Source organism: Schistocerca americana, chromosome 6 (genome assembly GCF_021461395.2).
Source record: "Schistocerca americana isolate TAMUIC-IGC-003095 chromosome 6, iqSchAmer2.1, whole genome shotgun sequence".
Lineage (NCBI taxonomy): Eukaryota > Metazoa > Arthropoda > Insecta > Orthoptera > Acrididae > Schistocerca > Schistocerca americana.
Window position 1 is genome coordinate 383,508,488 of NC_060124.1, and position 14,141 is coordinate 383,522,628.

General features: G+C 39.7%; 1 protein-coding gene across 2 annotated transcripts in view; it reads left to right on the forward strand.

Moving 5' to 3' along the window:
• LOC124619634 overlaps nt 1-14,141 on the forward strand; it is a 216,078-nt gene that overhangs the window by 126,576 nt on the left and 75,361 nt on the right. For both annotated transcript variants that reach the window (XM_047146147.1, XM_047146148.1), the window contains exons 6-7: nt 109-150; nt 1,922-2,031. In XM_047146147.1, coding sequence (XP_047002103.1) covers nt 109-150; nt 1,922-2,031 — 152 coding nt within the window. The remainder of the gene's footprint in view (nt 1-108; nt 151-1,921; nt 2,032-14,141) is intronic.

The following is a 14,141-nucleotide window of genomic DNA, read 5'->3' on the forward strand; positions in this document are numbered from 1 at the left end:
ACCTGTTGAGGATTAAACATAGGCAGACAAACAAAGTATGAGTGAAACTTGAATGTTTCAGACATCCAACTAATATCTTAGACATAATTTGTTTCATGGATGTTGCAGATTAACAAAAGAAGAGGAAGAGAAAGAAACAGAAAACAACAGGTAATTTCAATTACATTAACTTATTCTTGAAAATACATGCTATTGTAATGCCATGTAACTACTATTAATTTTTACATTCTTGATTTTTTTGTAAAAAGTACATAGTTTCTGAAATACTTTGGAGCTGACAATTGTGTAACTTATTTCAACAAGTGTAATTTTCTACAAAATAATTGTAGATAAGTGTAATGATAAGAGTGAAGGAAAGTATTCTTTGTTGGTAATGATGAGATGTTTCATATTTGGTTTCATATTTGGTTATATTATCTGTACACATATTTTCCATTTACAAAAGTGACACCGTTTTGTGGATTGACTGACTTATCATTTTCATTCTGAAATTGTCAGTGAAAAATATGTTCTCACACGATGATAACAAGACTGGAAAAATGTATATTTACAGGTGTAGAGGAAAACATTGGCTCTGAACATTGCTGAATGAAGACAACTCATACACAAATTCAGCCATGTCAGCCTTCTCCTTTCTTTTGCTTGGTTATGTAGCCTCTCTTTTCTCCTCCCTTCAGTTTGAAGGAGCTTGTTTTTCACTTTGAGCCTATATAATTTTTGTAATGCAAGCAAAGCTTTTGTGCATACAGTAAATGTGTCCTTATGGAAAGATATATTGAACGAGACACAGAAAGAGCCATCATTTATACATAACCATTCACTAAATGAGTACAGCGTTTCATTATGAAATAGTATTCAAACTTAAAATAATGTTCCACCACTTTTACTTATTTTATTTGTATGTTTCTAAAGCTTCAGCAATAGAACTTCAATTAAAAACAGTTAGGCTTCCTAGGTATAATAACACTTGTATCTTAATTATATGGGCCAGTTTTTGTTTGGAAGGATCTGTCATCTTGCTGATAATGAGCCCATTGGAGACAGACCACCTGTTCATGTAGCACAAGGATGAGGAAGAAAATGGAGGAAAGCCCTTTTTAAAAAAACCATCCTTGCATGATTTAAGAAACTATGAAAGAACTACATAGGGGAGACTGGATAGGGGTTTGAACCCTGCTCCTTGCATTTATGTGGAATGGGATTCTATCCCTGACCAGTCATCTTAATATAGGCTTTTCATGGTTCCCATAAGTAAACTAAGGTGAATGGCCGAATGGTTTCTATGGAAAGGAAACAACAAACTTCTTTTTATGACCTGCCTCATCTGGGCTTATGCTCCATATCTAATGACCTAGTCATTGACAGCACATTGAATTCTAATATTCCATCCACTCTTCCTTTTGAAATAGTGTGTAGATGTGTATAATGTCAAATGGAAATAAATTAATACATAATTTAGGCAAAAATACATGCGACTCAGCATCTCCACTGTATGGTGAGTAGCAACTACCCTTTTCGAATATTGTTATGATGTCATTGTTTATCATACCTTTATGAAATGTAAAAGTACAGCTGACACCAAGTAAAGGTTATTTTGAGTGCCACTAAGAATGGTTTTAATGGAGGTGGTACATCCTTGTGTTTCTGTGAATGGAGAATAATAAGGGCAATCAACATCAGAGTGATAGTTGGTATTTTTCCAAGTCACATGTAATCCCAGAAAGAAGCCTGATATTTTTCCACTGGTCCTTCAAATAAATCCCTTTTAAAAGCTTTCTAGAAATTCTAGTACTAGTTTTTTTATGGAATTGGCAAACACGTAGATGTTTGTTATACCTGGTCATGCCAGTTTAAAAGACATGAATAATGTACCCACATATTTACTGTATTTGTTACTTAAAATGCATTTTTTTCTGTTTAGGATATGATTGATCAAATTGAGAACAAAGTGCGTGAACTAAGTGCAGAAAGAAAGAAGAGGGAGGCTGCCCTATCTCAAGAGAAAGAAGAAATGCACATGAAACCTTTTGGGTAGGGTACTGGTACCAGAGTGGAGGGCTGATATTTCATAAATCAGAAATTTTATGACTGTTTGCTTTCAATGTATTACATAACAGTCTGCGTGCTGCCATCATTTTAGCACTTGTTTTCAATCAGTTACATGATTTTCTGTGTATCTCATCAGATACCACTTCTCTAGTCATCTGTAAAAATAATTGCAACATATTTCTTAAAGTAAGGACTCATTTTCTGAGATGTTTCAAGTTCCTGGTTTATGTTATATATGAATACTTTGCAAAAATCAGTGCTTTATTTGAACTTAATCTCTGATTTTCCTATAGAACAGAAGGCATTCAGGGGAACTACAGTATCTGCCTCATTTGCAGTAGCAATTAACCTCTTCTTGCATATATCATCATCATCTTCATTATATATATAAATGTGTCAACAGACAATTTACAGTTGAAATTGGTCCTCAATGATGACTTATTCCTTGTGTTTCCTCTAGCAAGGTATTTCTTCACTCAGATCAGTCAATATACCATATCTTATATCTCTTGTCTTTTTTTTTTTTTTTTTTTTTTGCTACTATTTTTCCTTCAGTGATAATTATCATCATGTACCCCTACAATTGTAGCGAGCCAACAATTTTGGGATCAGACTGATGCTTGAGCTATAAACCTCCTGTGTATACCTAGGAGAAGGTGCCTGTCCAATCTGCAACACTAGGATTGTGGGCAGTGGTTACAATACCACGTAGCTATTGCTTTGCCAGGATATTGCTGATGATGAGAGCCTGGAATCAGAGTGAGTGGCATCAGGGTGAATGTTCTGCAATGAAACAGATAAAACGATCACACAGTGGTGCATACACTGAAGCTGCTGTCTCATTAGACTGGGATAAACACATTAATACATATAATTAAATGGTTCAAATGGCTCTGAGCACTATGGGACTTAACATCTGAGGTCATCAGTCCCCTAGAACTTAGAACTACTTAAACCTAACTAACCTAAGGACATCACACACATCCATGCCCGAGGCAGGATTCGAACCTGCGACCGTAGCGGTCGCGCGGTTCCAGACTGAAGCGCCTTTAACCGCGTGGCCACACCGGCCGGCAATACATATAATTACAATTGAATGATGTTCCCATCCTTATCAACTACCAACTCAGTGGGAAGAGAGCCAAGTGAAAACTGGAGTCATGTAATTTGTCCAGTGCCTGGCTCAGTCAAAGACTGATGAATAATTTGTTATGACTACAAAACATTAAGATATGTTTGGTGAATTTTCAGCTATAGAGAAGCTGAAGAGTAGCTCTCTATTAATCTCAGAGATACTTTAATCATGCAGTGAATGAGGAGACGTACCAAATTCATTTACTTCTCACAGAAGATTGAAAATGTTCAGGGGCTCATATTTCATTGGAATTTAACAAAACAAACCAATAAGGATTTGCACAATGACTTAAGAGTGCTGATGTATTCACTGTGTTCCTTGGGTCCAGTGAGAATGAAGAATAATAGAGTAGGTACAGGCATCTTTATTGTTGTCTTTGAGATGAATAGCCTTCATGAAAAGTCAAGGTAATAGTATACTGATGTTATGTTAAACACTACATGTCTCCACCTGTGAAGTACTTCAAGTGCCCAAGGTTTCTGCATATGTCATCTTACTGCACCAACAATCCTATCTGTGGGAAGTGAGGAAGGGCAACACACAAAGGAATGTCATGTGAACAGAATATGTACGAATGGTCCAGAATAACGCTTCTGTAATTTTCGAACCTGCAATGTATTCGAAAAAGAGAAGAAGAATTTAAAACACTTGACCACCTGTCACATAAAGGTGCTAGAAAGAAATATGGAAGACTCCACCCAGTTTATATGGTGTCATGCTTCATGGGGCCAGTTATAAAACATTCACTATATACTACTCTGACAAAACATTTTCTATGCCAAACCAAAGCCACCCAATGAGCGAGACTGCCAACCTAAGGAAAAAGTTATCTCCCTATCCTCTCCTTTCCTCACCCTTCAGCCCCCAAACATCCAGCAATAGTCAAACCTTTCTCAACCCTGTACCTTATCCAGCATCTCCAGGAAAGCAAACACCTACCACAGTACTCTATGCTGAGAATGAAGCATATCTGTGACCTGGCATCAACTAGTGACAGGAAGAATCACTGGCTGCAGGGTGCAGAGTAGTTGACTCATCTGTGTTTCTAAAAGCTTCCAGGAACTAAAGCTTCATAGGGAAAACAAGAAAAACCCAGAGGTGAAACATGACTTGGTAGACCTAGCTGTCCCTTATCCCACTCCACTCATGTATGAGGCTATGAATATAGAAGGCATGTCACCTCACATGCAGATGTAACTTGAACGTGAGTTGACACTCTCCCAAGAAGCTTAAGGTAAAACTTCTTTTTCAGTGTTAGAACAGTAGAACTGTAATGTCCTTAACTGCCACCTAGATGAGCCCCACATACTGAACACTACTTATCCTGTTGTGTTTGTTGCAGCACAAGGAACTAGGCATTTATAACATCACTAAGCATCTATAAGAATAGTGCTAATTTTAACAGATCATCTGGGGGTTTTGTACATTGTTACATTCTGGTATCATTGTGGAGCAAGTACTCCTAAACACCATAGTGGAAGCAGCTGCAGTCCATTTTCAGATTATCAACAGTATACCAATATGGAGATTAATCCCAAGATATAACGTGCCCATGCAACACTTTCCCCCAGCCTTCTTGCTAGTTAAGGTATTTAATGCTCACAACCCAGTGTGGGGTAGTGCAAATAAGTCCAGAAGGGGTCAGATTGTAGAAAAAGTACAGAACTCATTGTGTACATACTCGGTACTGGAGCCGTAATTCATTACAGCACAGCTCAAGGCATGTAAGAGGTGGAATCCAAAATTTTCAGGACTGGTGGTGCTATCTGGAAAGTAGGAGTAGGGGTAGTAGATCTTTGCACCACTAGGTGGCGAGAGCTGCATATCTGATGAGTCAGTGTGCAGAGTGGGATTCAGCTGGGAGGATGTGTTGCATGTCCACAGTGATTTCCATATTACTCTGTGTTTGGTGTGTGGTGTTTTTACAGTATGTTGAAGTGTGCACGGACCTTCATCAGACTGCATCTGATGATCCAACCTTCTTGTCACGGGTTACCACCGGCGACAAGAACTGGATTTACGGTTATGACCCAGAGACAAAGCAACAATCGTCCCAGTGGAAGAGCCCAGGCTCTCCAAGACCAAAAACAGCGTGACAGTTGAAGAGCAAAGTGAAGAGCATGATCATCATTTTCTTTGATACCAAGGGAATTGTACACAAAGAATTTGTCCCACCCAACCAAACAGTGAATTCCATGTACTACTGTGATGTTTTGTGATGGATCTGTGAAAATTTGCGGCGATGACGGCCCGAACTTTGGCATCAAGGGAACTGGCTGCTGCATCACGACAAGGTGTCCTGTCACACGTTCTTGCTGACCAGGGCCTTTTCGGCAAAAAACAACATGGCAGTTGTACCCCACCCATTGTACTTGACAGAATTGGCACCTTGTGACTTTGCGCTATTCCCAAAACTGAAACTCAAGTTGAAAGGCTGTCGGTTCAACACTCCAGAGAGGATTCAAGAAGCATCGCTGGTGGTGATAAACACCCTCGAAGAACAGGACTTCCAGAAAACGTTTGACCAGTGGCAGAAGTGCTGGGACTGGTGTGTACATGCTGATGGGAACTACTTTGAGGGTGACGGTGACCATTAGTCCAAAGGTAAGGTTTTCAACAGATGGCAGCACCAGTCCTGAAAATTTTGGATAACACCTTGTACATATGACAGTGTGTAAGACAAACCTGACTTACACATTCCAGTGGAACAGCTCTATAACCTATGCTATAGCCATTATTTTCCGTTATTCTCTCCCTTCTAATTACCAACAATAAAACCAGGTGGTCAGCTTTCAGCGTCAAAGTAGTATTTGAAGTTAAGCAAAAGAATGTAAACAATCATACACACTACAGAAGCAAGAATACCATGCTCGTCAGGGTAGCTCCATTGGGAACTTGTTTCACAATGGTCAGAAGAGATTGCTGAAACCAAAAAACTGGGCATGTGCGTGCTTTAATGGTTTATGGGCCATCCTTCCTTGGCAGACCTAATTACCATTAAAATATTCTATGTGAAGGCTCACTTTAATAAGAAAGGGAAAAAAGAATCTTGGGAACAGTAAAAGTCATCAATCATGAGCCCACATGTCATCTTCATATGTACGGGCTAAACTGCAACTGAGATTACTTCCAAACCTCCATCCAAAACGTATCTCTCTGACTGTTTTGTGTCTGAGTCAGGACATTCATCAGCATGAGATTGGAGCTATCCTATGTCTTCTGCCTACATTACTGGTCCACATCAGTGGTTGCAGCCAAATTCTAGCTCCAGGGAGCCATTTCAAAACCTTGAGATTGGGTCCTGTATGGTGGTTCCAATTCTCCTCTCTAAATATCCACATCGTGCACTTCCTGCACACCTTAGAATATGCACCTGCATCTCAAATTTTACCTAGCTAATCAAGTATTAAATGTGATTGAGCTGTTTCACTTCGTAGGTTTTCTTTTGGTTGAGAAGTTAACATTGTTACCATACAAACACCAGTTAAAAGTTCACAGTGGCAAAAGATTCAACACACTGATTCCTCACTGGTACATTCAGGGGAGCTGATTGTACATTCTTTTATGATTCTGTGAATCCTTAGTACAAGGTGGGCAAAATATAATTGTCCCAGAAAATACACTGACAGAAAAAATCTCTAAACCAAAAAATAATTAATGTAGATTAATGAAATTTTGGGAATACATTTGTCTATGTAACATATTTAAGTGATTGACATTGCAAGATCACAGGTTAATGTAAGCTTGAGACAAGAATCGCAAATGTGAAGTGGTGGTACATTAATAACATGTGTAACCGCCAGAATATTACATGCAAGCATGCAAATGGGCATGCATTGAGGTGTCAGATGTTAAGTTTATGGGATGGAGATCCATGCCTGTTGCACTTCGTCAGTCAGTATAGAGATGGTTAATATTGTTTGTGGATGACGCTTGAGTTGCCTTCTGATGATGTCCACTATGTGTTCGATTTGGAGACAGATCTGGTGATTGAGCAGTCCAAGGCGACATGTCAACACTCTATAGGGCATGTTGGATTACAACAGAGGTATGTTGGCAAGTGTTATCCTGTGGGAAAATACCAGCTGGAATGCTGTTCATGAATGTCAGCATAACAGGTCGAATCATCAGACAGAAGTACAGTTTTGCAGTCAGAATGCATGGGATAACCATGAGAGTGCTTCTGCTGTCATCAGAAATCACACCTCAGACCATAACTCCATGTGTATGTCCAGTGTGTCTATCACACAGCCAGGCTGCAGCCCATCAACTGGCCTCCTCCTAACCAACACACAGCCGTTAGCAGCACCGAGGCAGAACCGGCTTTCATCAGAAAATGCAAAAGATCTCCACTCTGGCCTCCAAGAGCTCTTGCTTGACGCCACTGAAGTCACAAATGATGATGGTTTGGGGTCAGTGGAATGCAAACTATGGGTTGCCTGTCTTGGAGCTGTCTTTAAAGTAACCCATTTGTAATAGTTCTTTGTGTCTCTGTAGTGCCAAATGCTGCTCAAATTGCTGCTGCAGATGTAGTACAATACACCAGAGCCATACACCAAATGTGATGGTTTTCCGTCTCAGTGCCTCATGAACATCCAGAGCTTAATCTTCTTATGACTGTACATTCTTGTGACCACTGCTGCCAGAAATCATATACAGTGGTCTACATTCCTGCCAAGTCTTTCTGCAATATCCAAGAAGGAACATCCAGCTGCTGGTAACCCTGTTACATGATGTCATTCAAACTCTGTGAGGAGTTGACAATGGCATCTTTGTCACCTCAAAGGTGTTCTTGACTAACATCAACTCACCATGTCCAGTCTCAGAGGTAATTAACGCTCATGACCATTACAGTGTGTATTTAATGGAAACCTGATATGTAACCTCATGGTGGTGCTACTAGAACTGCTCTTATGTGACTGCTGCAAAATTTGAAATGACATCATCTTTCAGATGTAAAAACACTTTTAAGGTACACAGCTTCTTCTTGATGTTGCAAAAAAAATTCTGTCAGTGTATTTATAAGACTGATGTGGAATTGACCCTTGCTAACGAACAGGAGAACTGCCCATCACAGAAAATAAATAACTGTTTGGATATTTTCCACAAGACAGAGCAGCATCTCACAATATTTGGTGATGAGAGGGCAACAAGCAGAGGCTGTGCAATCTATTGATCACCTCAATTGCCTGATCTCTCTCTCTGTGATTTTTACCTATGGGGAAAATTGTGGGTCAGGATTATTCCTCACACAGTGGAAGAGTTACAATGTAACATTAAACACTATTGCTACTATCCCTCAGTCAGAGGTGCTACTTGGTATCCCACAATTTGAAACATTGAACTCATCCCTGCATCAGTGTCATGGTGGCTATTTCCAAAATCTTTTTTGTTCATTAACAGGTGTCAGTATTATTGTAAATATTTATGGGGCCAGTTTTATTTTGGCCGCTCCATTATCCTCTTTAGATTATGGATGCATGACACATGGAAACATACACCACTTGCATTAAACTCACTACAATGTGTACACTGTAGTGTATCCTTCCAAAACCCAAGTGGTTCTGGTTGGTCATTCTATGCTTATAGTCCAGAATATTAGAAATTTGTACCATCTTTTACCCGGAATTGAACAAATATCGAATTCCCTCCCTATGCACCTGACTAAATTAGCATGATTAAGGAATTGACTCAACTTCTCTCTCTCTCTCTCTCTCTCTCTCTCTGTGTGTGTGTGTATGTGTGTGTGTGTGTGTGTGTGTGTGTGAGGTGATGGTTTGGAGGTGGGGAGGGAGATTCACGGTGGCCCATGTATTGACTATGTTCCATGGCTAACCCAAGGAGAGAACTGATGCTGAATGCCTCTCTGCCCTTGACACTGGTAAATAATAGAATAACTGCTAGAAGAGTTCTAAGGTTCAGAAGAGAATGTGGATTTTTCCATAAATTTTGATAATCATATCAGCTTTATGTTGATGTGTGGAGTGAATGTTGAGGGAGAGCCTCTCACTTCAGTCAGTACTGTTAGGGGCTTGTACATCTATGTCTTCATCAATACTGTGCAAACCACCATGAGGTGCATGTGTTCTACCTCCACACTGATATATCCAACAAATTATTTTAGTATTTCTAAGCATTTAATTCTTCTAGCACCAGCAAATCTTCTCTGTATTCTTTTCTTAATTTAAGTCTAACTGACATCAGTATTTTCCCAAGTGTCTTCTCAGATTTAAGTTGTACAACAGAAGACAACAGTCTCCTTCAGAAATTTCATCAAGTGGACACTATTTCCAGTATAAGAAAGGACATATTAGGGAAAAATTCTGTCAACACTAATAAAACTTTCAAAAAAATTCTGTCAACACTAATAAAACTTTCAACAGTTGCTGGGTTTCAGGTGAACAAAATTAGCAGGTGGGCTCCACCTTCTCTTCACATGTGGATGTACCCTCACTGTTCACAATATGACTGAGGAATTTCACTTCCTGACAAGCAGACCTTCAATTCCCTATCGGGAAGAGCATGCAAGCACATGAAACTGCTTGTAACACTTCTCACAGAGCTACTCAGTGCTTTCAAAAACTATTTGGGGAGATTGCAACGTCATCAATGTACAAAGTGACTTGTCTAGAGAGAGCCCAATCCAAGGCAGCATCCAGTGTGCGTACAAACATTACATCAGTTAGATTTAACTCAAATGACAGCACAGTATGTTCACAACTCTTGTCATTGGCTAAGGACACTGTATTTTTCCTGGATTTCTCAGATTGTGGAATGTTAATACAAAACAGTCATATCAAACATGGAAAAAAATTTTGCTCCCTGAAAGTGAGTCAGAAGGTCTTTAACTGCTACTGGTTAGTCTCAAACAATGGAAAATCCACGATGGAATGTAACACTATTATGAGAAGGAAAGTTGCCACTCAACATATAGCGGAGATGCTGAGTAGCAGATAGGCTCAACAAAAAGACTCTCACAACTATAGCTTTTGGCTATTAAGGCCTTCGTCAACAATAGGCAGACACACACACATGGCTGCAGTCTCAGGCAACTGAAATCACACTGCGAGCAGCAGCACCAGTGCATGATGGGAGTGGCGGCTGGGTGGAGGTAAGGAGGAGTCTGGAGTGGGGAGGGGGAGGAATAGTATGGTGGATGTGGCAGACAGCAAAGTGCTGCAGTACCCAGTCACCACTCCCATCATGCACTGGTGCTGCTGCTTGCAGTGTGGTTTCAGTTGCCCGAGACTGATATCGTATGTGTGAGTTGCATTTGCATGTGTGTGTGTGTGTGTGTGTGTGTGTGTTCTTATGTATGTCGATTGTTGACGAAGGCCTTAATGGGTGACAGTCTTTTCATTGTGCCTATCTGTGACTCAGCACCTCCACTATATGGCGGGTAGCAACTTTTTTTCTTATAGTCTGGTTAGTCTCGTTCAGTTATCAGAACCTGATTTAGGTGGCAGGCATGTAACACTAACTATGCCCCTCTTCATGTTTTGTTTGCAGAGGGAAATAAATTATTGAAAGTATTCCTTAATCTGTTTATTACAGGCCACGTGATCATTTTGTTTATCCTATCCTTCACCGTGTCATAGCTTGACAATGATATTGGGTAGGGGACTGAAAAATACGTGTGCCATGCAGGATTAGCCGAGTGGTCTAAGGTGCTGCAGTCATGGACTGTGCGGCTGGTCCCGGTGGAGGTTCGAGTCCTCCCTCGGGCATGGGTGTGTGTGTTTGTCCTTAGGATAATTTAGGTTAAGTAGTGTGTAAGCTTAGGGACTGATGACCTTAGCAGTTAAGTCCCATAAGATTTCACACACATTTGAACATTTGTTATAAAAATTTATTTGATTTCCTTTATTCAAAGATAACAAGCGTATGTCAGTAGTCTCCTTGGTCTGTCCTGAAAGACTGCTGCATATGGACATAACTTTTAGCGCAACTGTGACTGCTGCTTGGGACTCAAACAGATCTCTTCATGAATTTGTTTCTCCAATCCCCACTCCCACAAGGGTGAGGGCTGCTGAGCCTGTCTCTTTCTCTGTCTGCAAGCAATCTGGATGGCCATGTACTTGTCCTTGTACCCCAAATGCGGGTGAGGACAGTCATAAAACCAGCATTGTAGGGAGCCTTCCCCTTTCCAAGTGTGCATTCAGAGCTCCGTAAAAAAGGCAGTCCTAGCCTTCTCCCATGTATCATAATGCCAACTTCCCCTCTGTCACAATGAAGACCATAAAAATGGGTGCAGATAGTTGCCACAGTGCATGGGCCATCAAAAATAAAGTAACAAGATAACTGCTGTGACGAAGCAAGCTGGGATATTTTTACTTCCTCTCTTGTTTTGCCATCTGCCTTCTTAAGTTTGTTTTTCACTTTTAACTAATTAATGTTAACATACATGAGCATAATCTGCATTTTCATAAAAGATAAAGATTGGTCTTATTTTAAAGAACATAATACCAGATCTAATTTTGTACTTAGTTTTAGGTATGTAATTGATTTTCTAATTTATTTTGACTATTCCTAGTTAGTATCTTTCATTATAGGGCAAAATCAATAATTGTTTTGTAACTTAAATTCTATTGTTGACATATAAACAAATATAAATTCTGTAAATTGTAAACATTTGGAAGACAAAATGCTAGTATTATTAAGCCTTTACACTCCATAAGGCACACAGTGCTGCTCCGTGCACTCTTATTTAAATTGCTGCCGCCTGGGCGGCAGTGCACCGCAGAGACTTGCGCGGATCTGTTTGTGGAAACAATGTGGCTACTGGCCAACAATTGGGGTATACATTAAAACAAAATGTGTGCTTTCATTCATATATTTACATAAGCTTTTACAGTACAAAACTTTCCATTGTGTGGTATTTTTTGAAACACTCTTCAGGGTGGAGAGCTGGGTTTCGTGAGCATGTTTCACAGTAATACACAGTTTCACGCCTGCCACCTTTCTTTTTTCTGTCTGAGCACACTGCACAATCCTTATGCTTGTTCCCAGGAAGCTTGTTGATAATGCGCAACTTTCCATTGAAGTGTTCCTCGTCATCAGAAGTTGAACGACGTCCTCGTTACTGTCCTTGAGTTCTTTCTTCGGCAACTAATCCTCGTATAACACTTTTACGGAATGCTTTGTGAGACGGTATTGTCAAGTTGTTTTTCTCACAGTGGTTCTTGTATTTACAAGTCCTACCTCCAACAGCCAGAAGTATAGTTTTCGCCACCACTTGAGACTTTTCATTAGAAAACCGTAACTGGAAATAAAATGGTCAGAGTGATCAACTCCACCCATCTTTGAAGTATAATCAATAATCACATTTGGTTTCTTTATTTCTTCCCTTTCCTTTCTGTTTCTCCTTTCTATAAGTGACACTGAGTTATTGGCTTTTGTAGAAAGCATGAGAACTGTTCGTTTATCGTGCCATGCCAGAACTATCATTTTGTTGTTGCAGAGGCATTTTGTTTCTTGCTTCCTTAGATGCAGAGTTCCTTTCTTGATTGCAGCTGGAAGGTTTTTGCAATTGGCCTGAATCGTTCCTGTGAGATGCATGTTCTGTTTCAACAGCTCATCAACTAATGCAACACTTGTATAAAAACGGTCAGTGTACAAATGATACCCTGATTGCCCTGTAGCATTTCTGATATTAGCTAGCAGCTGAAGAACTATTCTCTCAGAAAAATTGAAGTGTGGACAAATCAATGACTCAGTTGTTACAGCGCCAAAATAGGGTATCAAACTGCAGATATAACCATTTGATGAATTCGAAATTACATAAACTCTGAGTTCCCATTTTGTTGGTTTTTGAGGATTGTACATTTTGAATAATACATGACCCTTGAACGATACTGTAGATTCATCAGCAGCTAACTACTGATATGGTCGATAAATTTCGAGAAACGTGGCAGACAAGTAATTCAGTACATTTGCCACTTTACTCAGACGTGACTGAACCTGACTGTTGACATGTGTAGCACCCGTTGGATTAGAAACATGAAGTGCCCAGAAAATTTGCATAAAGCGTTGGCGACTAAAACAGTCTGGAAAGAAGTTGGATAATTGTAACCATTCTCTTGAAAAGAAGTCCTGCAAGTTCTTACACTTTTGTAATGCCATATTCAGTAGCACACCATGGAAGCATTTCATTTCCTCCATGGTAACATTTCTCCAGTCTCACTATGCAGAATGTTGTGGAAGTGGTGTCACTTTACGTATTTTTGATGTAGCATACCTATTCGTTTCATCTGCTATTTGTTGAAATAGGTTATCTGTAAAAATTAATTGAAAGAATCCTACGAGCAATGATGGAACAGAACTACTTTCTGTCATAAAACCACACTTTGATTCATCAAAAGGAAAATCTGTGAAGTCAGTGTCAGTGTCGCTCCACTTTCGCCACGAATCCTCTGCTGAATCACTAGAAACATGCACATTGTCACTGTTTTCTTCATCATTGTCACTCGAATTGTTTTGAAATGAATCACTATCATAATCAAAACCATTTCCACTCTCGTTTTCACTTAGAGATTGCTCTAAAAGATCTAAAATCTCTTCCTCAGAAAGGACTGTACGTGAAGAACTAGCCATTTCGAGCGCGTGGACTTGAACATAATAATTACAGTCTTTGACTTAACACAGCTGCTACTGTTCGACACTGAGTTAACACTAGTCCTCCTAGATGTCAGCACATTGCAGCAATAATGCCTAGTAGACTCAAAATATGTCTGAGAGCTTTGAAAAGTCGTGTCGAATGAGGCTCGACATCGGAGCGGAAAACAAATTTCGCGATGTCGAGTGGCACTCGACAGTGGAGTGGAAAGGGTTAAAGTATCTATTTGGCTCTAGTCAGAAACATGTTAGCGGAACCAGCCCTTAATTAATTCCAAAGTAATTAAAAGTTTTGTGAAAAGTATTGTTTGTGTAATGATATTTGTTAATTCTGTGATTTAAA